The following is a 25,201-nucleotide window of genomic DNA, read 5'->3' as shown; positions in this document are numbered from 1 at the left end:
GGAGGAAATGTTGAGTTGGATCTTGGAGACGGCGTGAAGCTGGAAGGTGTGAAAACATTTTGCTACCTCGGAGACATGCTGAATGGAGAAGGTGGATCAGACTCGGCAACGGTTGCTCGAGTGAGATGTGCATGGAAGAAGTTTTGGGAACTGAGTGGCGTGCTGATGATGAGGGGAGTGTCGTTGAAACTGAAGGGAAAGGTGTATGCTGCATGTTTGAGAAGTGTTATGATTTATGGGAGCGAGACATGGGTAATGAACGTAGAGCAGCAACGAAGGTTGGAAAGGGTGGAAATGTGAATCGTTCGGTGGATGTGTGGAGTATCGTTGAGAGAGAGGAAGACAAATGATGAATTGCGAAAGATGATGGGAATAGAGCCTGTGATTGATGCTGTGAAGAGGAACAGGTTGAGATGGTTTGGTCATGTGTTGAGGAAGGATGAAAGTGACTGGTTGAGAAGAGTGATGGAAATGAATGTAGAAGGAAACAGAGGACGGGGAAGACCGAGAAAGACTTGGCTAAAGATGGTGGAAGAGGAAATGTGGGCAAGGGGGTTAACAAGGAGAGATGCAGAAAATAGGGCAAAATGGAGAAGATTGTCATGGGGACCGCAAGGCTGACCCCTGCTCTAGCAGGGAAAATGGCCTTTAAAATGCATGTTGTTGTTGTTGTTTAACATCCCCTCTCCCCAAAACAATAAATGAAAAAGAAAGTAAGCCCTAACGTCAGAGAATTTATTTTGATATATCTCGGAATTAGAGGAGAAAAACATCATTTAAGAATAAGAATAAAAGCTTTAATGCAGTAAAACAGGAAAAAAAAATCCCCAAAAAATTCCTGGATCCGGAATAATATCCTGAGCTTCACCAAAAACTAATCAATTATTCCTTATCCCAAGGGCAATCATTCCACCAACTTTCATCCAAATCCGTTCAGAACTTTTCCAGATATCTTGTTCACAAACACACGAACATACACACACACAAACGAACGAATGAACGAACGAACAAACACACACACACAGACAGACAGACAGACAGACAGACAGACACACACACACACACACACACACACACACACACACACACACACACACACATACGATCGAATGCATTAGTCCCGACCCGAGCGGGAGTAACTAGTAAAAAGCCTGTGAAAAATGACGGATTGGAGCCGTCTATTCGACGATACAGCCTTGTGAACGTGCGAAAGTCTGAAGCCTCGGCCTGGTGTTAATTGTGCATATATCTTCTTTATTTATTAGACATCCTACGGACGTAAATGAACATTCGGTTTACTCTACGCAAGTTGCACCTCACATGCAGCAAATTTCACCTCCCTGCACCTTGTATTTATTGTTATTTAAAAAAAACGCTTTTGTACACCGCCATTGAGGCTCGTTTTGCAAGCCACCGTCTACAATTCCAATACAAGAGACGTAATTACTCTTTTCTGAAAAATGTTTTTCGAGTTTGTTTTATCCTCAAAAATAGACCGGAGTGAACACACATTCGTGTTAACAGATTGGTCTTTAAAATCTACCCCTTTGAAGGGGGACAGACATCTGTACACACAAACTGACATTTTGTTTCATATGGTGGATCTCTTCATGAATCGAGATGAGATGACCTAAAAATCAGGGGTTTTCCCCCATAATAAGTATTTACTTCCTTTGCAGTTACATATTTCGTGGGTGTCCACACCTACCAGTGGATCCCTGGTTCTACCAGGTGTGCTGTGCCCAGGGGCATTACCCCTATTTTTATTTATTTATTTTATAGTTTTCATGGTTTGTGTTCCACTTACTAACTCTATGCTGTAGTTTTCGACAATCATTTGTGCCAAATGCGATTCAAACGTTCAGTGTTCATGAAAAAAGGATTTTGATACAATGCAAACACCTTTCGGTCGGTCACCATAGGTGAGGGCGAGACTACCGGAAGTAATGTGTAACACGTGCCCTTTTGTGGTTTGTTTTCAACGTATCCAATCACGTGACTGTTGTCGCGAAGGGTGCACTAACCGGAAGTTACGTTGTCCCGCGGCCGCCTGTTCCCAAGCTGATGCAAAATTTCCACGTTTTCCACATGGACAATAAAATAATAAATTTTATGAACTCGCCTAAGTTAGGGTTAGTCGTGTGGCACATTGATGTGGCACACACTCTCGACGTGTGGCACCCTGATGCCGCCAATCTGGATAGAGCACAGGTAAACAACCATACGTTGGTTGCCATAGCCCTAAGCACAGAGCATGGAGGTGGCCGGAGTAACCCTTCCATCGAGTCCCTCTGGCGGTTATATCGCCGCATTACAGGTATCGTTTGTGTGAAGCGACGTGGCTGCTGCGTCGTCCGGCGGAAGTTTGTCGTCTCCACTTTTTAAAACTACCGTTTGCGGCAATAACGTTTCTTGAGCGACCATTGTTGTGGCACTGGCGTCTCTCCCATGACGTATGTCGAGGTAGGTTCTTTGTTTCTCTCATCTCTCTCTGTTGCGTCACTTCTATTTGCTGCCGTCCGAATCTGTTTACCAACGTGGGTGCGACTGCGACCTTGTCTGGCTGCGTACGTTGACAGAGGTCAAATGATACGTTAAAGATCCATGTATCGAGTATGAGTACGTACTACGTACCAACCACCGCCGATCAGTTAGTTTTTATTATTTCGGTTTCGTTTTCCTAATTATTCTTAATGTTGAACATCCTTTTGTTTTGTTTTCTCCCTGTCGTTCAACAAGTATTTCAGAGCAATGAAGTTTCAACGACCAATGACAATGTTTTGAGCGGTGTATGTCTCGAATGAGCAGATAAATTGTTATTTTTTTTTGCATAATGTTGGATTTGTTTAAATGTGCAACCTTTATACTATGATACAGCTTAATAGTATAAACAAGTATATTAATATAACGAAGCTATAACCTTCTCGACGGGTGTTATGTTATTATAATAATTATAAGGTAGCGCTAATGTGGATGCCGAGGTACTGTTGGAGTGTGTTCTTTAGTTATTCCGCATCGTGGATGTTGACAACAAACGGTGCCATTCTCGAATCAAATTACCTTTTTTTTTAGCGATTGTAAGGTAAAATGCAATTTTACGGCGGAATATTAGCAATTCTGTGGTAAAATGCAATTTTACGGCGGAATATTAGCAATTCTGTGGTAAAATGCAATTTTACGGCGGAATATTAGCAATTCTGTGGTAAAATGCAATTTTACGGCGGCATATTAGCAATTCTGTGGTAAAATAGAATTGTATGGCGGAATATTAGCAATTACTGGCGTGACCCGGCGCGCTCCGCCTGCCTCATCACACGTCGTTTCAGAGGGGGGCATCTTTGACCATTTCGGTGTCTTTTGGGTTTCATGGTGTTTTGGGTCTTCAGGGTCTTTTGGATCCTCTGGGCCTTTAAGGGTATTTTGGGTCTTTGAGGTGTTTTGGGGCTTCAGGGTCTTTTGCCGTTTTGGGTCTTTGGTGTCTTCAGAGGCTTTTGGGTCTTGAGGGTCTTCGGTGTCTTTTGGGTTTTCGGGGTCTTCAGGAGCTTTTGGGTCTTAAGGTTCTTTTGGTTCTTCTTGGGTCTTTTTGGGTCTTCCAGGTATTTTTGGTATTCGGGGTCTTTTGGGTCTTCGGGGTGTTTTTGGTCTTCGGGGTGTTTTTGGTCTTCGGGGTGTTTTTGGTCTTCGGGGTGTTTTTGGTCTTCGGGGTGTTTTTGGTCTTCGGGGTGTTTTTGGTCTCCGGGGTGTTTTTGGTCTCCGGGGTGTTTTTGGTCTCCGGGGTGTTTTTGGTCTCCGGGGTGTTTTTGGTCTCCGGGGTGTTTTTGGTCTTCGGGGTGTTTTTGGTCTTCGGGGTGTTTTTGGTCTTCGGGGTGTTTTTGGTCTTCGGGGTGTTTTTGGTCTTCGGGGTGTTTTTGGTCTTCGGGGTGTTTTTGGTCTTCGGGGTGTTTTTGGTCTTCATCGTGTTTTTGGTCTTCGGGGTGTTTTTGGTCTTCGGGGTCTTCGGGGTGTTTTGGGTCTTTGGGGTGTTTTGGATCTTTGGGGTGTTTTGGGTCTTTGGGGTGTTTTGGGTCTTCGGGGTGTTTTGGGTCTTTGGGTATTCAGGGTCTTTGGGTATTCAGGGTCTTTGGGTATTCAGGGTCTTTTTGAACCTCAGGGCCTTGAAGGGTATTTTGGGTCTTTGGGGTTCTTCAGGGTATTTTGGGTCTTCAGGGGTCTTGGTGGTCTGAAGGGTCTTGGGGGAAATTAAAGGGTCATCAAAGGTCTGAGGGGTCTCAGCAGTCTCAACGCAATTAAGAGGGTGGAAATTTTATTTGAAGAAGAAGAAGAAGACATTTTCGTCACATATAAACATACATACATAGCAACATAACCATATACGTTTGCTCTATTATAATAAGATGTGGTAAAATGCAATTTTACTGCGGGATATTAGCAATTCTGAGGTAAAATGCAATTTTACGGCGGAATATTAGCAATTCTGTGGTAAAATGCAATTTTACGGCAGCATATTGGCAATTCTGTAGTAAAATGCAATTTTACGGCGGAATATTTGCAATTCTGTGGTAAAATGCAATTTTACGGCGGAATATTAGCAATTCTGTGATAAAATGGAATTATGGCGGAATATTAGCAATTCTGTGGTGAAATGGAATTGTATGGCGGCATATTAGCAATTACTAGCGTGACCCGGCGCTTTCCGCGCGCCTCACCACACGTTGTTTCAGAGGGGTAGGCATCTTTGACCATTTCGGTGTCTTTTGGATTTCATGGTGTTTTGGGTCTTCAGGGTCTTCAGGTGCTTTTGGGTCTCAAGGTTCTTTTGGTTCTTCTTGGTCTTTAAGGGTCTTTGGGTCTTTTTGGGTCTTCCAGGTATTTTGGGTCTTCGGGGTGTTTTGGGTCTTCGGGGTGTTTTGGGTCTTCGGGTTGTTTTGGGTCTTCCGGTTGTTTTGGGTCTTCGGGGTGTTTTGGGTCTTCGGGGTGTTTTGGGTCTTCGGGTATTCAGGGTCTTTTTGTGCCTCAGGGCGTTGAAGGGTATTTTGGGTCTTTGGGATTTTTGGGGGTATTTTGGATCTTCAGGGGTCTTGGTGGTCTGAAGGGTCTTGGGGGATATTAAAGGGTCATCAAAGGTCTGAGGGGTCTCAGCAGTCTCAACGCAATTAAGAGGGTTAATTAAGAGGGTGGAAATTTTATTTGAAGAAGAAGAAGAAGACCTTTTCATCACATATAAACATACATACATAGCAACATAACCATATACGTTTGCTCTATTATAATAAGATGTGGTAAAATGCAATTTTACGGCGGGATATTAGCAATTCTGTGGTAAAATGCAATTTTACGGCAGAATATTAGCAATTCTGTGGTAAAATGAAATTTTACGGCGGCATATTAGCAATTCTGTGATAAAATGGAATTATGGCGGAATATTAGCAATTCTGTGGTGAAATGGAATTGTATGGCGGCATATTAGCAATTACTAGCGTGACCCGGCGCGCTCCGCGTGCCTCTCCACACGTTGTTTCAGAGGGGTAGGCATCTTTGACCATTTCGGTGTCTTTTGGATTTCATGGTGTTTTGGGTCTTCAGGGTCTTCAGGGGCTTTTGGGTCTCAAGGTTCTTTTGGTTCTTCTTGGTCTTTAAGGGTCTTCCAGGTATTTTTGGTCTTCCGGTTATTTTTGGTCTTCGGGGTCTTTTTGGTTTTCGGGTTGTTTTGGGTCTTTGGGGTCTTTTGGGCCTTCGGGGTGTTTTGGGTCTTCGAGTATTCAGGGTCTTTTGGAGCCTCAGGGCCTTGAATGGTATTTTGGGTCTTTGGAGTCTTTTTATTTTTTTTATTTTTGTGTACAGAGTCGAGGCTCGTGAAAGAGCTAACATTTATCAAACAAACAAACAAGCAAACAAAGTATATAAAAAGGGGAGCGGTCGACAAGATGGGGAGAGAAGGGGAGGAAGCACACAAACGCAACATTTGAGAGCAGGGACATCGGGAGATGTTTTTGGAGGGAGAGGGCCTGGGGGGAGGCAGGATAGGTATAAAACGCAAGGACACCAAGGACTTCCAGGAAAGAAGTCAAAAGTCACCTCAAAAAAGTGGATTTGGGGTGAAATTAGCGGGGGTAGAAAAGATCAAGGTTTTGGATTGGGGAAGATAAGAGATGGTGGTGAACAGCCGTTTTAAAGACCTGGAGGGAGGAGTGGGATTGAAGAGAGTGAGGGAGTTTGTTCCAGAGGCGGGAGAAAAGAGGAATGCAGGATTGAAGGTGAGCAGAGAGTCTTGATTTTGGCAGTTTAACCATAAGAGGGTTGCAGGCAGATCTTGTGCGACCTGCAGGAATATTTGGGGGACAGAGCCCAGAGAGAGCTGGGGGGACAGAGCCCAGAGAGAGCTGGGGGAGCAAGGCCGGAGAGGAGTCGGTAGAAGACGGAAAGACCACCAACCTGCCTGCGGTGATTAAGTGAAAGGCCCTCGGAGATAGTGTCATCGCGGGAGATTCCAATGATTCTGATCGCTTTGGTTTCAACAGCGTGAAGACGAGCTAGGTGTGAGGCAGGAGCACCAGCCCAAAGGGGAGAGCAGTACTCCATTGAGCTGCGGATGAAAGCCTTGAATGTGGTGAGGAGCTCAGGTGTGCCAAGGAAGGACTTCGCACGACGGAGGATGCCTAGTCGGCGACTGGCTTTGGAGGCCAGCTTGGTAATGTGGTTTTCCCAGGAAAGATCATGGCAGATAGTGAGACCCAAAAGCTTGAGTGACAGAACTTCTTGGAGAGGATTATTCAGAAAGTAGATGGGAGGGTTGTCCAGTCGGTCTTTTCGGAGAGACATCGTAAGAGTGTGAGATTTGTCAGGATTGAAAGACATGTTCCACTTGTTTGCCCAGTCTGTGATTTTGTCCAGGTCTGCAGAGAGTGAGGAGGCTGCAGACTGCCGATCTGAGGGATGAGGAATGGAGCGGCAGAGAGTGGAGTCATCAGCAAAGAGATAGAGAGGATTTTCAAGAGAGTCAGAGAGATCATTGATGAAGACCAGAAAAAGCACAGGGCCCAGAACACTGCCTTGGGGAACTCTAGCCTGAACAGGAAGAGGAGATGAGAGAAACCCATTCAGGGCCACACGTTGATGACGACTAGAGAGGAAGTCCGCCAGCCATGCGTGGAGATTTCCATGGATACCAAAGGAGGAGAGTTTGGTGAGCAGAGCGGGTGCCAGACCGTATCGAAGGCACGTGATATGTCGAGGGAGACAGCTCTAATTTCCTGTTTGGCATTGAGGACCTCCATCCATTGTTGAGACAGCAGAAGCAGCATGTCCAGAGTAGAGTGACCTGGTCTGAAACCAAATTGATGATCAGAGATCAAGCCATTGGAGAAGAGGAAAGATTTCATATCCGAAGCAATGATGGATTCCATGACTTTGCTGATAATTGGGAGAAGGCTGATTGGTCTGTAGTTGCTAGGATCTGTTTTTGCACCTTTTTTGTGCAAAGCGGTGATGTTGGCTGATTTCCAAGCAGATGGCAGTTGACCTTGAGCAAAAGAGAGGGTGAAGAGAACAGAGAGAGGGAGTGAAAGAGCGGAAGAACAGGATTGTAGGACCCGTGGGCTGATGCCGTCAGGTCCAGTTGCAGAATCGGAGTCGAGGGTTGACAGAAACTTTTCCACCTTGTCAGGAGGAAAGGACACGGAGTCCAGGAGCAGTTGGGTACGACTGGGTATGGTGGGTACAGAGAGGGATGGGTTTGGGACACAAGATTTAGAGGCAAACACAGAGTTGAGGCATTCGGCTTTTTCACGTGCGGAGTCAGCTGTGTAGCCGTTTGAGGTAAGGGAGGGGATGGAGGGGGAACAAACACCAGACACAGATTTGACCAGACGCCACCAGGATTTGGAAGAGGGAGACAGATAAGAGAGTTCGGTCTTGAGAACGGAGAGATATTGTTTCCTGGCTCTCCTGAGGGTGGACACACACTTGTTTCGGGCTTTGTGAAAGGAAATGAGATTTCCTTCCGTTGGATTTGCTTTCCAGGAGACGAAGGCAAGTTGTTTCTGGGCAACAGCCTCACCACAAGATAGTCTTTGGGGGGTCTTCAGGGGTCTTGGTGGTCTGAAGGGTCTTGGGGGGAATTAAAGGGTCATCAAAGGTCTGAGGGGTCTCAGCAGTCTTAACGCAATTAAGAGGGTTTATTAAGAGGGTGGTAATTTTATTTGAAGAAGAAGAAGACGTTTTCGTCGCATATAAACATACATACATAGCGACATAACCATATACGTTTGCTCTCTTATAATATGTGGTAAAATGCAATTTTACGGTGGGATATTAGCAATTCTGTGGTAAAATGCAATTTTACGGTGGGATATTAGCAATTCTGTGGTAAAATGCAATTTTACGGCGGAATATTAGCAATTCTGTGGTAAAATGCAATTTTACGGTGGAATATTAGCAATTCTGTGGTAAAATGCAATTTTACGGCGGAATATTAGCAATTCTGTGGTAAAATGCAATTTTACGGCGGAATATTAGCAATTCTGTGGTAAAATGCAATGTTACGGTGGAATATTAGCAATTCTGTGGTAAAATGCAATGTTACGGTGGAATATTAGCAATTCTGTGGTAAAATGCAATTTTACGGTGGCATATTAGCAATTCTGTGGTAAAATGCAATTTTACGGTGGCATATTAGCAATTCTGTGGTAAAATGGAATTGTTTGGCGGCATATTAGCAATTATGTGGTAAAATGGAATTTTATGGTGGCATATTAGCAATTATGTGGTAAAATGAGTGACCTGCTTGATAACCGTTGTTCACTTTACCACAGGACAAACGGGAAGCGGTGCGTGGAATTTTTACAACAAAAAGTACCATAGGCCTTAGAGCTGGTACTGATTTCAGGATGGTCTTTAGAACATGATAATTCGAAATATTCTGGTTGTTTGAAGTGCTGGCTAAATAATGTCGCGCGGCAGTCTTTGATTAACATCAGATGGTCACGGAAGCCGATCGCGGAGGCCTTGACCCCTGAGGCGAAAACTCAATGGCGGACTCCGGAACCAAAAAGCTACACCAAAGCGCGTGGGATGGAGGGGGGGCGCGAGAGCCCTGCAGCCGTACCTATTGAATCAATCACACGGAAAACTGCGTTCAAGTATGTACAGCAAAATAATACAAGGATTTATTCAAGTAAAAAGGCAAGGACAGGAAAAAGCACACGCCGGTAATAAATATCCTAATCGGGACGTCCCCACACAACAGATTTCAGAAACGAGACACAGGAATATGAATTAATAAAAAGAAAAACGTCCGTTATGTAATTGTAAAATGTTCTGTGGATGCGGCCTTATCTCGTCTGTCGTCTTGCGTCCCCAAGCTCCGCCGCACACCACGAGGCCCCTCGCTCCAGCACCACAGCAACGCGAAGGCCCGAGCCAATGCCCACTCCATTCGCACACGAGGCCCCAAAGCAGGAAAAGCACCGCGCGTCCAACGCAGACTAGCGGCTCCAAGCGAGGTTGATCTTCACACACGGATCGGCCTGCCACGTCCCAGTCAGCTCTCCCGAAGCAAACGTGCAAGAAGCAAGCGAACTTCACTCGGGCTATGATTCAACTCAACTCGGGCTGCGCAAGACGAAGAAGAAGAGACAAGAATATGTCCAAGCACCAAGAGAGCAAACAAGAGCACGAACCGCAAACGAGACTCTCCAGACCAACTCCGTATCCAAGTTTGCTGCTGCTCCAAGCCAAGCGCAAATCCAACTTCGCTCTCTCTCTCTGAAAATGTTGTTCGGCGCGTGCTTAAATAACCTTGCCGGTGACGTCAGCCTTGGCGCGCTACCAACCAGCGACTTCCACCGAACCTTCCAGCTTCGCGCCTCCCGCACTCGTTGGCTGGAGGTTCGCGCCTAGCGCGCTGACCAATCACAGGCCCGTAGCATGGTAATAGCTCGTGCTACTCAATGTTCCTCGGCCGCCGGAGGTGTAGCGGCGACGGCCATCATCGGCGGTGTCCTGGCCTGGTTTCTTTGCCTGTTCCTTCTGAAGTCATTGTCAGGGAAGGGAATTTAATGTTGCACTAAGGAGATCCTAACTACGTGTCTAAGTGGTGTGCAGTGCCAAACGGGACAAAGGTTTGGCTGACCAGGTGAGGCATACAGGGGCTTTATTCTTTAATCCCTAACTTTACTTACCACTCAAACATCCTGGTATGCTCACAAGTATACTCTTACCCGACAAAACACCCACACATGAACTTATTACAGGTGGATTCCTTACTGCGACAGACGAAGCACGTTACCTACACAGATCTATCTGGCTCTACATATCACTACCCCACCCGACATAACAATAAGTTGTATAAATTTAAACCAATAAGCAATCTCTTTGCAAGGGCATAGTTGTTTGCCATTGCTATTCCAGCAGTCGGGGAAGGAATTTGTAATTGGTTCAAAAGTCCAGGGGTGTGTACTGTGTTCAGTTACCAAGCAACTAGCCAGCGCTTGCCAAGCTAGTCGTTCCGTATCAACGATTTCGAATGGAGTGCTTGCATGAGTGCTTGAGCCACTCGGCGAGCGCTCTACAACAAGCTTTGTAACTGAATGCACCCCTGGTGATAAGTCGCCTACTCTTCTCATTCGGATGGATGCAATGGAATGGGATCTTTCAGGTTCACCAACGACCACTTGTCAGACCGGCTACAAGCTTCACGTCCTTTCAATGAAAGATCCACACATCGATTCTTCTTCTTTAAAGACCACAATTATTTCCACGCTCTCGTGGGGTTGGCCTGTGGAAGCTTGGCCCAAGTCTTTTACGAACCGGCTGGGCAGGCCTGACGTTCGACTAAGGTTCGGGCAGGAATTTGTAAATTGGCCATGGTGTCCGGTGCTGGCTCGCCTACTCTTCGCGAAGGACACCGTGGGGATCTATGCAGGAATTTGTAGTAAGAGATCATTGTTGATATCCTTATAAGGGGCAAATGACAGGTCTTTGTGCTTGTTGTGGAGTTCTTCTGGGCATTTCAAATCGACCACAAAATAATACCCAACTTCTGCTTTATCTAATTCCCTTTGAGAAGAGATAACGATATTTTGTTATTTATTCTTTATTAGTGATTTTTATTTAACTTTAACCCGTCGTAGAAACATTATTTTAGAGGGGAGCTGTGTTTCTTTGAACCTCTCAAACGAGTCCATACAATCATAGGGATTGATATCCACTTTTGTAACAAGAGTTCAATTTCTTCCTGATTTGAGACATGAGTTTGAAGAATCAGCAAACTTTTGATATTCGATACTAAGTTAGATAATGAGTTTGACATAAACTTGAATGAGCCAAGGAATCTAATACGAGTTTTTGGAGATGTGTGGATTGTTTTTGTAAATGAGATGTATTTGTGGTCTGTGTTAGGAATGGCTGAGATGTCCCCAAGGGTTCTAATCAACTCTTTTATAAATAGACGTGTGTCATGGTGAGCGTTGTCTATGTAGGAACACAAGGATAAAGTTGGGAAGTTGAAAATTGAGATTACAATATTGATGAGCAAGTCTTCTATATTTGCCAGTAAGATGACAATGGTCTCTAACTTTTGGTTCCACTTGTATTTCATGTTGACAAATATGACAAATGTTGCAGTTCTTAAAATCCTTTTTCTCATCCTGTGTTAATACCATTTTCAGAATTACAAGTTTTCAGAATTATCTTCGCTAATCAAATAGGCTTTTTCCAGTTGTTTTACAAACTCCTTTGGGGAGTCGGTTCCTCTGTAAAGTTCTAACTTGTTTTATTTATCACCAACAGATGATTTGATATAATAACAGAAACTACAAGGAGTATGTTTTGTTATTTATTAGTGAGTACATTCTTTTAGAATTTAGTACATTGATTGAGTACATTGATTAGGATTTGGATAAACAGCATCTATCTTTTCGATGAAATAAGTCGAGACATCGCTTACATGGGTAGGTCTTATTAGTTTGATTGTATGCTTGAGAAGTCGTCAATCTTGATAATTTTTTTATGAAAGCATTATGTGAATTTTTTTACTGAACTATAGTACAGAAGGTCAATGTACAGTCGTGGCCAAAAATATTGGCACCCTTGCACTTTTTTCAAATAACTCACAATTTTCTCCAAAAATAAGTTGAAATTGACAAAAGTATTTGGTCTCCACAATTCTTTATTTCACTGTTAATATTACAGAACCTTTGTTTTTGATTCAGAACTTAATATGTCCTTTTAAATCAGAAAATAAAAATAAATGGCATTGACAAAATTATTGAGATCCCACACTTAGTATTTGGTAGCACAGCTTTTGGACAAAATAACTGCAGTCAAGCACTTCCTACAGCCATGAATGAGCTTCCTACACCTCTCTACTGGCAGTTTGGCCCACTCTTCTTGTGCAAACTGCTCCAGTTCTCCCAGATTTGAAGGGTGCCTTCTCCCAACTGCTGTTTTCAGATCTCCCAACTGCTGTTTTCAGGATTTAGATCTGGACTCATTGCTGGCCACTTCAGAACAGTCCAGCGTTTTGTCTTAAACCTTTCCTTGGTGCTTTTGGAAATGTGTTTGGGATCATTGTACTGCTGCAAGACTCATAACCTTCGACGGAGACCCAGCTTTCTGACACTGGGTTGAACATTGCGCTCCAAAATGCCTTGGTAATCTCCTCATTTCATGATACCATGCACACATTCAAGGCACCCAGTGCAGAGGCGGCACAGCAACCCCAAAACCTCATTGAACCTCCTACATGTTTGACTGTAGAGAAGGTGTTCTTTTCTTTGAAGGCTTCATTTTGTTTTCTGTTAACATCGCGATGATGTGCTTTACCAAAAAGCTCTAATTTGGTCTCATCTGTCCACAGGACAATCTCCAAGAAGGATCTTGGCTTCAGTTGTGTTTTGGAAAACTCCAGTCAGGCTTTGTTATGTCTCTCTCTCAGCAGTGGGGTCCTCCTGGGTCTCCTACCATAGAACCCCCTTTCATTGAGTTGGCGGCAGATGGTGCGAGTTGAAACGGTTGTACCTTGTGTCTGAAGGCCAGCTTGAATCTGTTTGGCAGTTGATCGAGGTGCTTTCTCCACCATTCGAACAATCCTTCACTACTACAAAATAGTACTGTGCCATGGGCCTTAAACTTCCTGATAACATTGCGTACGGTGGACACAGGAACATCAAGGTCTCTGGAGATGGACTAGTAGTCTTGAGATTGTCCATGCTTGGCTACAATCTTGTGTCTGATCTCAGACAATTCTCTGGTTTTCTTTCTTTTCTCCATGCTCATTGTGGTACACACAGTGACACAAAACAGCAGAATGACTCCTTTTCTCTATTCAAACTGGTTGAATGAGTGATTTTATATTGCAGTCACCTGTAACTCACCACAGGTGAGTTCAATGCCAAAGTAAAGGAGAATTACCTGCTTGAAATCTAATTATTTCTAACAACTTCTAAAAGGTGCCAATAATATTATCCGGGCCATTTTAGGATTTCTGTGTGTAATAAGCTAAGATTTAGTATTTTTTTCAGCTCTTTTTGTTTTGTTCCACTGCAAACCAAAGAAATACATATGTGGATACCAAAATATTTTTTAATTTCAACATTTTTCAAGAAGAAATGGTGCATTATTTGAAAAAAGTGCAAGGGTGCCAATATTTTTGCCCACGACTGTACCTTCACCCCAAGATTTGTATAAATCAAAAAAGACCCATTAGGCAGGGAGCACAACCCCCATATTTTGTAAGATGTGAAGACCTCGTGCTATATTTGGTTTCCTGATGTTTTTTTCAAACTTCAGACCTTCCTGATCAATATTCCAGAGGGCAACCCTCTGAGATCAGTGTACAGTACCTCACTGAAAATTCTGTTTACATTTATACCGCGGGATTTCCAAAAGCCGATTGAGCGATTATATGAAATTTCCCCATACGTTCAACAAAAATAATGCTACCAATCAAAATTTTGTATCAAAATGACCAGAATTATGAGGCACATTGCATAAAAGAACAAAAGGCGAATATGATATTTTATTCAAATGAGAGACACAATAATGAAAAAAATTTGAGAAAACATCTTTCAGTTTGGCCATTAGCACCATATAAAAATGAGCTTATCTCCATCAATACTCACTTAATATCGTTGTTTCATACATCAATTCAACCCTCTATTACACCACATATACAGACAGGTTTCTGATGAGACCCGATATTCACACAAGTTTTAATATGAATTCAACCTTACCCCCTTATTTTGGGCTGAATGCCAGAATGTAGAATGTTGATCTATTTCTTACAAGGTGCATGTCAGATGGCTGCTATCGGTATATAACTTTTTCTCTCTATTTACAGGTATATTACATTGTAGCAGCATTGTATTACATTACAGGTACATTATTTTTACAGGTATTATTACAGGTATTACAGGTATTATTACATTACAGGTATTGTTACATTACATTATTATTACATTACAGGTATTATTTTTAGCATTGTATTACATTACAGGTATATTACATTGTATTACATTGTAGCAGGTATTGTGTTTTGAGCTAGTTAATTTCGTTCCGTTAGTATTTATACAAGCCATAATACCCATGCATTCAGGAGAATGAATGTCCAGATGATTATTACACTGTAAACTGCAATTTTAGCCTCTGAACATCAAACATCGATCCAGGTATGTGAACATCAAAAATAGATCCGGTTGTGTGGGACTTTCTGCCTCACTGCGTGGAACCTTCGGCGTTCGGCTTCACTGCTGCGGACATCGAACATCATTCTGGACCTGCGGACATTCGTCCGGCTTCGTGGGACCTTCTGCTGCACTGCGTGGAACCTTTGGCCTGACTGCGTGGAACCTTAGCTTTGGCCTGACTGCGTGGAACCTTTGGCCTGACTGCGTGGAACCTTCGGCATTTGGTCTCACCCCTGTGGACATCAAACATCGATCCGGTCATGTGGACATCAATCTGGCCTCGTGGGATCTGCCGCACCGCGTGGAACCTTCAGCGTTCAGTCTTCCCGCTGCAGACATTGAACATCAATCCGGGCCTGCGGACATCAACCATCGAACCGGACCTGTGTATTTACTTATTTATTCATGGTATTAGTATTTATTTAAGAAAATGTTTTGGTAAGAGTTATATTGACATGAACAAAATGGTACAGTATAATTTTTGTTTCCACTTCACAGGTGCTTTTCATCTTACTATTAATTCACCAAATGTCCGTCCGTTCGAAGGTACCGCAAAAACGGCTCAACCGATCACAACGATATTTTGGGTGGGTATTCCTGGGACCCCTGGGAGTAAAATAGGCTGTATTGTTTTTCCTATTTTTCCAGTTTTTCCAAACACGATGGAATAATATTTACCGATATGAACAGTGATGTGGCTTTTGTTGAAATTCTACAAATACTGTTTATTCTATGTACCAGGAGAGAGTAGATCGACTCCTGACGAACTCTTCCTATATAAATGTGTGGCTCCGAAGTAACATGGCAGCGTGTGCAAAGTGACTGAGAAACGGGTGTAGCGGGCGCTTCCATGTTACAGATTCGGCGCGCACTCTTCACACATAAACGTGCGACTGAGAAAGACGTGTAGCGGCCGCTTCCGTTTTGCAGAATTCAATCTTTTTTCAAAATTGGCGCCATGTACTGTTTAGATTTTGATGATTTGCGTGTGATATGATTCAACGGACGTTTTCTATGAATCGTTTAAAATATAAAAACGCCTTCAATTTCTGATATTTTGCCTTTTCATTTGGGCCTCCCAATTGAAGCCCCGCCCATAGGGTGGGTACCATTGCTAGTAGATTCAAATGGAAGCTGCCACTTTAATGAAAACTATTTAGGGCCATGTGTATATAGGTAAATGGGTATTGTTATTTATTTCTTATCATGGTTAATTCTCTCTTTCAGATCTGACCAAGTCTGCATAAGCCATGGAAGAGATAATCTGCCTCCAAAACAGAGCCTCTCCAGCCAACCAATTTTGATCGATGTATTATCTGCCAAAATGAATCACATGCAACCCTTCAAAAAGTTACCTCCTTTGATGCGTTACGTAGCACTACTGGGAAGCGACAGGATTCCATTGCAAAGAGACTAGAACCCGTTTTGACTTCAAAGACTGGACGATGAACAGTTGTACTGGCATGGAGATTGCAGGTGTTGGTATACACTGAAGAAAAGCTGTGACTTGGCTTACAAAAGACACAAGAGTAGGACACCTGCAAGCACTCAGGATGGTGACAAGCAAACAAGCACAGTGTGTGATGCTCCAAAACATTTGACACGGTCACAGAGAAATACTTTTGACTGCACGTCTCAGTGCATTGTATGCGAGAAACCTTTCACCAAGCGCAAAAAAGCAAGCCTGGCTATGACCAAAAATCGTGGCCGATCCTTAAAGAGGAAAGTTGAAGAACTGGACGACAGAGACATGCTTGACAAGATCAATGCCCATTTTGGTCCAGCTGTTGATCTGGTAGCAATGGATGTGAAATATCACACTCCGTGTGTTAATGCCTACATGAACAAAAGGCAGAGAACACTAAACACGGACAATGACACTAAAGCCAAAGCAGATGCGTTTGCCACTCTTATTGAAGAATTGCACACTCAGTTGGTTGTCAATAGATCTGTGGTGTATCTTTGAGCTATACGTGACAGGTACAGGTCCTTGCTGCAGCAGAAATGTTTAGATCGTGCTGAAGCATACAGAGCATCTGTGGTGAAAAGACGTCTCAAATCGCATTTCGGTGATTCCCTGTCTTTTTGGCCGCGACAATCTGGAAGTGACTACGTCTGTTCTTCAGCTATATCAGTGGGTGATGCACTCAAGAAAATTGAAAAATTGAAATCGAAATTGAAAAAACAATTGGCAACTTGTATATGTGGTGTGATAGAGGGCTGAATGGGAATGATTCTGATGTATGGACCAATGATATTAAGTGATGTATGTAATAATATAGTGATAATGTATAGTGATATATAGTGATAATATTGTTGTGGTTTTTTGAAAAAAGGCAACCCCCCTTTTAGTTAGTTTCACCACAACATGGAGCCTCGCTTAGTCAGATATTTCTTATTAAATGTGAAGTATAGTCTCCTTCCCAGTGTTAGTATGCGTTGAGGCAGGTAAAGTAAGGGTAGGCCTCATTGAAGCTTGGAATGCCATGTGGTGGGCCTAGGACAAGTCAAGGAGGCCCGAGGGAGGAGCTGATGGGCGTGGTTGGTAAGCAGCAAACAGCCAACGGGAGCTAAAGAGGAATGGCCAAGAACGGTGGCCAATGAGAGCTAAGGGGAGTGACTGATGGGGGGCTATCACGACACGTGACCCCCGGCGGCCAGTGGAGGCCTTTGGAACATTCTGGTGGGACTCCGGGGGCTATAAAACCCAGCCCGGACCCCGAACTCTCTCTCTGCCCCCGCTCTCTCTGGCCCCGGACTCTGAACTCTTGTTGGCCCTGGACTCTGACGATCTCTGGACTCTGGACGCCCCCTGGATTCGCTCTCTGGCCTGACGATCTCCCTGCCTGGACTCCCTGCACGTGCGCTTTGCCTCACTGGCTTCGGGACACGCTGCGTGGATTCCCGTTCGTGCACGACTGAGGTCGACGTCCCTGCCGCGAACATCCTCGGGGGGGGGGGGGGGGGAGAAACGCCCAACGAGCCGTCCTGGGCGAACTGCGCCAGGCGGCCGCGCTTTCTGCGCGTCCCCTTCTTCCTCCCCTTCCCCAAACGAGTCAGAGGGCCCTTGTCTGGGAAACGTAAGTAAGGTGGTTAGGATTCTCTTCTGTGTCCCTTTTCTATCACCAGTGTACATTTGTGAATAAATCTGTGGTTTGTTTCCAACTTGGCCGTTTTCGTCCTTTCACCATTGGCCTCGCATTACACGAGTTAAAACCGCTCGATCTGGTTCATAGTAATTAACGGCACGAGTTGCGCGACACGCAAACCGCTCGGCGTTAAAGACCAGCGTGACTCGTGTGAGGTCCAGCCCCCGTCCTCGCGGCGGCGTGTGTACCGAAGGTACTCCGGTTGTGACCGGAAACCCTTCCACGCGCTAGCTGCGGGTTTGGCAGCTGGAATTGCTCAGCAATCCGCCCCCACGAGTGTAGAGTAGGTAGCGGCCTCGTGGACTCGAAGCTCGAGGGGGAGCAGGGCTCCCCTCAGTACGTCGACGAGCTCGAGAACCGCAACAATATATAGTGATAATGATATTAAGTATTGATGCAGATAAGGTCATTTTTATATGGTGCTAATGGCTAAACCCAGAGATTTTTAGAATCTTTTTCATTGTTGTATCTCTCATTCGAATAAAATATCATATTTTTGCCTTTTGTTTCTTTTTTGCCATGTGCCTCATCATTCTGGTCATTTTGATACCAAATTTGGATTTGTAGCATTATTTTTGTTGAATATATGGAGAAATTGCATATATCCCTGAATCGGTTCTTGGAAACCTCACGGTATAAATGTAAACAGAATTTTTACAGTGAGGTACACTGATCTCAGAAGGTTGCCCTCTGGAATATTGTTCAGGCAGGTCTGAAGTTTGAAAAAACAAATGTAGCATGAGGTGTCTACCAAAACCTCTGCATGACTCTTTGAGAGTACCTTGGGCTCCCCGACTGATTGAGTTAATGAGAGAAACCAAACTGTTATAGATAGCTATGGGGGAAGGTGGACTAGGGAAGCCCAATCTTAGCCACTGGGGCCCACCGTTTACCCCGTCGCGGCTCCCAGCACCAAAACTCGATTCTGAGGCTGTAGTTGTCCAAAAGTTTCTATAGTGAGTCACTATTTTGTCGCATTCTGCCCTCTCAAGAGTTGCAACGTTGTTGCAGTTGACTCATTGAAAAACATACATTTATAGAAAAATATCACGAGGCTTAGATGTTGGTGAGCGGATATATCCGTGTATATACCCAAGTGATAAAGGAAATAAATCGTTGTTGCTTGTTGTTCCAACAAAATGGACATTGGAAAGGTGAAGATGGCCAACCACCTCAACCTAATATAACAAATCTGTGGCATGATTTGTCAGATGCTGGGGGATGGTGAAATGGAACCTATGGTTGCATGCATTGACACACTGTGTAAGGAAACCCATGGTATGGAGGAGGTTTGCATGGAAGTGGGCATTATAGACATGGCCACACATATGTAAAATATCTAGGAGAGTGTCATGCAGGGCAATAGCCCAGGGTAGAAACGTGTCCAGCTGGCCGTTCTGGCCAGCCAAGGGTGTGCCTGAGAGTACCTTGGGCGTGATGTTACAGCCGGAGCGATCAACATCCTGCGTGATGTTGTCGACAGGCTTTGTACCTGGTGTTTCATCCTACTGATGCCAAAGGTTGTGTTGCCTTTGATGGATCAACCGTCGCCGTTCTCAGCCTGCGTAGGGGCTTGGTACCACAAGTATCATGAGAAAATGGTATCACAGAGGCTGTCCTTTACATGTGTGAGGAGACAATGGACACCACAAAGTGAGCACCTACGAAACTATTTAGATATACTCGTAGCTTGTTATCTCCATATGCGTGGTTGAGGAGGTGGGAGCAACTCAAAATCTCCACCTCCTTTTTCGGTAAAGGATCGTTATTCATGAACCAGATTGTGAAATTTCATTCTCATAGCTTTGTTCCAAGGGATATTGTTAGAATCCCCACAGAAACTCTGACAGACTCCACTTGTAGCTCGTTCGTCGTGATATTCCCCGGAATGCTTTTTAAGTGATCAGTAAGGGTTTTCTTGATCATCCCTTTTGCTCCGACCATCACTGGTACAATTTCAGCTTTCTTCAATTTCCAAGTCCTCATGACCTCATTTTTCAGATCCTGGTATTTGAGTATTTCCTTGGTCTCTGAAACATTTAGTCCAAAGTCATTGGGAACTGAATCCTCAATCAACAGTGCCATCTTTTCCTTTTTGTGTTTGAGCACGATGTCCGGACGCAATGCTCCCCCTATTATACTCGTGTCTTAGTATATACCCAGTTGATGAAGGGAATACATATAATTTAGAATATTATCCACCCTATATATCACAAGCAAAATGGCAAACCTGAGTAACGATACCCTTGTTCCTAAGATGTTTCCAAGTGATGAAACCTTTCTAAGTAACGAGCAATTTGAGCAGGAGATCCGCAAGCAGCAAGTAATCTTGAAATGGAGGGAACATGAGTGTTGGCACTTTGTATAAGATAACAGGGATAAAGCCGATAGAGACAAACTGTGGACCAGCAACCATCTCAAATATGTGCATGCAAGGAGAAGAAATTGAAGCATGGGCTCCAAAAAGTCTAGCAAAGGCCCTATGCGGAACCCCTCTTCCCAAGTTTGTTTGACCATGCGGGCTACAGAAAGTTGCAATGCAGGAGCAAAAAATACCACTCCTACGATCTTGTCGAGACCCCCACAAACACACACAAAAAACCCCGGCCACAATGGAGGGGAAAATGCTTGAACATTTCAGATGGAGTCTTTTGGAGAGTATTTGACTGCCCAGTACGCACTGTGGCCAGACCTGTGCACAACTGATGATGACGAGTTGCATGGCAGTGGGAAGCGGGTTGAGAATGCCTCTGATGGGATTACCATCCAGATCACAAAGAAAACAGAGGGAATAGCCTCCCAGTAGCTGTAGTAGAAGCAGATAGTCCGCTGCAATTTGAAAAAGACTGGCCCTGAGTTGGCACTGTATGCAGACTTCAAATTCCAGTGTACAGCATCCCCACCACTCCCTCCTGAACTTGCCCACAATGGGGAAAATGTTTCAGAATCTAGACTTGGAGGCCAGAACAGACCTGCATCCAGAAGGAAAATAAGGAAACTTTCTCAATGGAATGCTGTTCTCCCCTCTGGGCAGGTGCTCCTGCCTCACACCTAGCTCGTCTTCACGCTGTTGAAACCAAAGCTTTCAGAATCATTGGAATCTCCCGCGATGAAGATAACTCCGAGGGCCTTTCACTCACTCACTGCAGGCAGGTAGGTGGTCTTTCTGTCTTCGACCGACTCCTCTCCGGCCTTGCTCCCTCAGTTCTATCTGTGCTCTGTCCCCAAATATTCCTGCAGGACACACAAGATCTGCCAGCATTGCCAAAATCAAGACTCTGCTCACCTTCACTCCTTCATTCCTCTTTACTCCCACCTCTGGAACAAACTCCCTCACTCTCTTCAATCCCACTCCTCCCTCCAGGTCTTTAAAACAGCTGTTCACCACCATCTATTATTATCTTCTCCCATCCAAAATCTTGATCTCTTCTACCCTCGTTAATTCACCCCAGATACACTTTTTTTGAAATACCGACTTCTTTCCTGGAAGTTCTAGCAGTGTCCATGTGCTTTTTACCTCTCCCCCGCCTTCCCATGCCTCCTCCCCCCAAGCCCTCCCCTTCCCGCAGATCTCCCGATGTCTCTGTTCTCTGCTGTTGTACTTGTGTGCTTCCCTCTGTCTCCCCATCTTGTCTCCCTCTCCCTTTATTGTATGTTTTGTTTGTCCGATTGTTTTTTTTTGTGATTGATGTTAGCTCTTACACGAGCCTCGATGTTGTATACAAACAACAACAAAAAAACCCTTAAATGAATCATTAAGTAAATAAATAATTTTTAACCACTGTATAACCATTCATTAATTCCATGGTATATTTACTCACCACGTGACATTTAGAAAACTGCCCTAAAGCTTCAAATGTACATGGGAGTGACCATGTAGGATGAATGCTATAGGCTGTGGGCAGTAGACAAGAGGGTGAATGGGCAAAGTTTGCACTCTTCCAAAGCTGACACAGCATGACCGAAGCTGTTGACTTTTTCAGTCAGTTGTTGATATCTGTGCTCTTTCATTGTTTGTTTTTTTTTGTCTCGAATTAAATGACCTTTTCCAAGTGTCAAGTTGTTACTTCCATTTGCTATAAAATGATTGATTTTTTTTTTCCTTTCTATTGATTGTGAGCCACTAACAGGCTTTGATGAGATGAGATGTACCATACTCTTTACAGAGTTATGCTGGGTGGTTTGCTATTGCTTTCCCAGCAGTCAGTGAGGGCAGGAGTTTCGAATTTGGCCAGGACTCTGGCGATAGGCCATCAACTCTTCACGAAGGACACCGTGGGATCCTTAACCTCCACAAACCAATGCCAGCAGATGGGAAGCCCAGTTTAATGTCCATTAGAGGGGACATACCTCACAAATTTTACGGATCACGGTACCAAAATCAATTTAACATGATGATATCATCACCAAAGTTACACAGTTCTATGTGGATATTTATTCTCTCTTGACTGCACGATATACTATCATGTAGAGAGCTTTGGTTTTGCAAATTGGGTTATGTATGATGGTATGAAATTTTTCCTGCTTTGGCAGCACAAGTCAACATTGAAAACAAGCCACATCACCAAAAACAATAACTTTTTTGCTGTAAGTACAGGAGAGAAGTTGAACTCAGATGCCTTCATAATGACCTTTTGGAACAAGGATAGGCAATTGGGGGCAACAATGATGAGTGGACTCACAAAACATGTAGACAAGATCAGTTGGGATAGGCAGATTGTCCCACCCAAAGGTCGTTAATGGGCCAGCTCGGTTTTCACCAACAATCCAATAGTGATGGGGCTGTTCTTCTGAAACCAACAACATGCTGAATCTTAGAATGCAAATCCTTAAAACTTCTTCCACACAACTACTGGGATGCCAGTCCAGTGTCCTCACCAATGGGCCAACACTTTTACTTCCTCTGACGAATGAAAGCGACTCGGCCTGCTCGTAAAGGGTCCGTTATCATCCACCCGTTTTACTGCTATATGTGAAGCTTGCAATCAATGAGCGAGCCGAGGACCTCGGACAATCGAGGTGGATGTCGGATTCGGACATCGAGGTGGGACATTAAACAGTCTTTATCTGTTCGTCTTATTGTCATAAATTTGGCTATTAAGTAAGAATAACTAATGGCTAAAATCTTTATCACACTTTTGGTACCAATCCTACTTTTGGGCGATATTTGGAGATAATTTCTATGCGCATAATCTTTTTTTAAAAATTCAATTTTTACATTGAATCCTGAGCAGTTGCTTTTGCTCACCCAAATTCGCCCCTGATTGATGTTTGTCTGTCTCTCAGCAATGGGCCTTTCAATATTTGTCTTTTTCAAGCAACTTAGGGGGCCATTTATTACCCCACACACATGAAGTGAAAAGCGGGGTTAAGCAATTGCTTTACGTCTGTCTGTCCATCCATCCACAAATGTCAGTTTACGATAGATGAACAACTTAATTTCAATGGAATGTTCGATTTTGAACACGAATCGGAAACATACCTGTAGTTTAGCAATAATTTGGTTCTGAATTTTGGCAATTTGTACGGACTCTCTTCCTGATCGCACATGCGCACACTATAAGGTATTTTTTAAAAATTCTGTCTGGCAGTTAGCGTCGTGTTGGCTGAGCGGTTAGGGTGCCGGCTTGGGATCCTAGGATCCTGGGCTCAAATCCCGGTCGATCGCTGAATTAACACCAGGGGGGTTTTACTCAGCCTGTCATCCTTCCGAGGTCGGCAAATTCAGTACCAGCTCACTGGTAATTCCCTGTGTGTCGCAAGAGGCGACTAACAGGGTTGGCGGCAGGAAGGGCATCCGGCCATAAAACATTGCTTCAAAAAGGGGACCATGGTGCCCAAAAAAAGGCCAACCCCTGCTCTGTGGGGAAAAATGGCCTCTGAAGGTGGTTTTTTTTTTCTAGTCAAACACGATTGAAAATCATTCCAAACAGGAAACTTACTGTTTTTAATGAAGGATGTGTCATGAAGGACACAAACAACAGGCATGAAGAATCAATGTAATACGTTAAATAAAGGGGTGTAAAAGACGGTGCATCAATGGCGATAAACATTCGACAAAAATGTATCCAATCTTTAACAACTGTATTCTATTCCAATTGAACTATATACGTACTTGAACACTGCAGAACTCAAATCGCCTTTTTGCACTTCTAAAAACCCCAGTTTAGCAGTACTTGGACAAAATATTACGCCATCACGACCAATCAAATTTGCTGCTCACCTCAGCATTGGTGAATGTCGAGATGAAACAAAATCGCGCCTCATCGGAAATATAGATTGTGCTCGGAAATGCAAAGCAAGAGTTGAAAGGACTCTTCCCAATATGGAGGAGGGTATGGAACCCCCCTCTAATCCTCCTTCACCCCCTCCAGCAATCTCCCCACCTATACTCTCTTGGTACACACAACAACCTAAACTCCCACATGTCCTCTTTGCCCCCCTTGTCTTCCCTGTGTGTACATAATATGGAGATTAACTGCCAATTACACCACCATCTGGATTTTGATGTGCCACCTCTCATTAAAAATGAGGTCAGTAGTATTTTGTTTATCACCCCCAGGTGACTGTGCTGTATTTTGCCAAAAGTTCCGAACTTGCTGGAACACGCGAGGAATTGCTGACATTACCGGCGCAACTGACTTCTCTGGAATTGTGGCACGCGATTGTGCAAAAACATCCACGGTAAGACTTGCCACCATTTTAACCCTACGCAAGATGCAGGTGATGGGTTGCATAAAAGGTGGAAGTAAGCTTGCGGTCTAACTTGCTATTTTCAAACGGTAAGGTGTGATGTGTCGCTGATAAAGTTTGGGTGATCCTCATCTTCAGCCTTTGCCCCTCCATACCCATAATTTCCCCTTAGCCTGGAGAGCATTCAGGAACAAATTGTCCTCGCAGTCGAGCAGCAGTATGTGGAACTGGGTCAGCAGGTCGTATGCTTGAGACATGGAGATGAAGTAGCTGTCGTACCACCTCTCAGCGGTGGATAAGCCTTGAATTGGGTGAAACTATCGTGGCCCTTGGAGGTAAAACACTACGGAGTGTTTTGCATGTATGATATTTGTTCATCTTTGTACTACAAGAAACCTGTTTCCATATTTTGGGCCGATGAGCGTATCTGGGCGGCCTAAGTAGTTCATTTCGTCCAATAAATGAGCCAAGGTAAGTGACTTCCTTTGGGGTTCTTGGTTCCCGTTTGAAGAAAATACTTGCGGCATTGTGTATTGATAATGACTAATGAGCCTGGTGTTCATTTTGCATCAGGAATAACGACATATTTGCCTTTACTTTACTTTTAAAATGCAAGATAGTAGAAATAGTACAATATGCTCCTCACAAAAGTAAGGAACAAAATGTCAAGGCTTG

General features: G+C 44.0%; 1 protein-coding gene across 1 annotated transcript; it reads left to right on the top strand.

The window, feature by feature from the left end:
- Nucleotides 1–2,308: 2,308 nt before the first annotated feature.
- Nucleotides 2,309–24,838, top strand: LOC137421507 (molybdopterin synthase sulfur carrier subunit-like). Its single transcript, XM_068107632.2, has 3 exons — nt 2,309–2,463; nt 24,396–24,517; nt 24,699–24,838. The coding sequence occupies exons 1-3, from the start codon at nt 2,449–2,451 to the stop codon at nt 24,823–24,825; spliced, it is 264 nt and encodes an 87-aa protein (XP_067963733.2). The 5' UTR covers nt 2,309–2,448; the 3' UTR covers nt 24,826–24,838.
- Nucleotides 24,839–25,201: the final 363 nt, after the last annotated feature.

This window comes from Myxine glutinosa, chromosome 2, assembly GCF_964187855.1.
Source record: "Myxine glutinosa chromosome 2, kmMyxGlut1.1, whole genome shotgun sequence".
NCBI lineage: Eukaryota > Metazoa > Chordata > Myxini > Myxiniformes > Myxinidae > Myxine > Myxine glutinosa.
This window is presented reverse-complemented; position numbering and strand designations above follow the sequence as displayed.

Coding starts and splice junctions, on each gene's coding strand:
- LOC137421507 (XM_068107632.2), top strand. Junction 24,518..24,698: donor ATTGTGCAAAAACATCCACG/GTAAGACTTGCC, acceptor ATTTCCCCTTAG/CCTGGAGAGCATTCAGGAAC.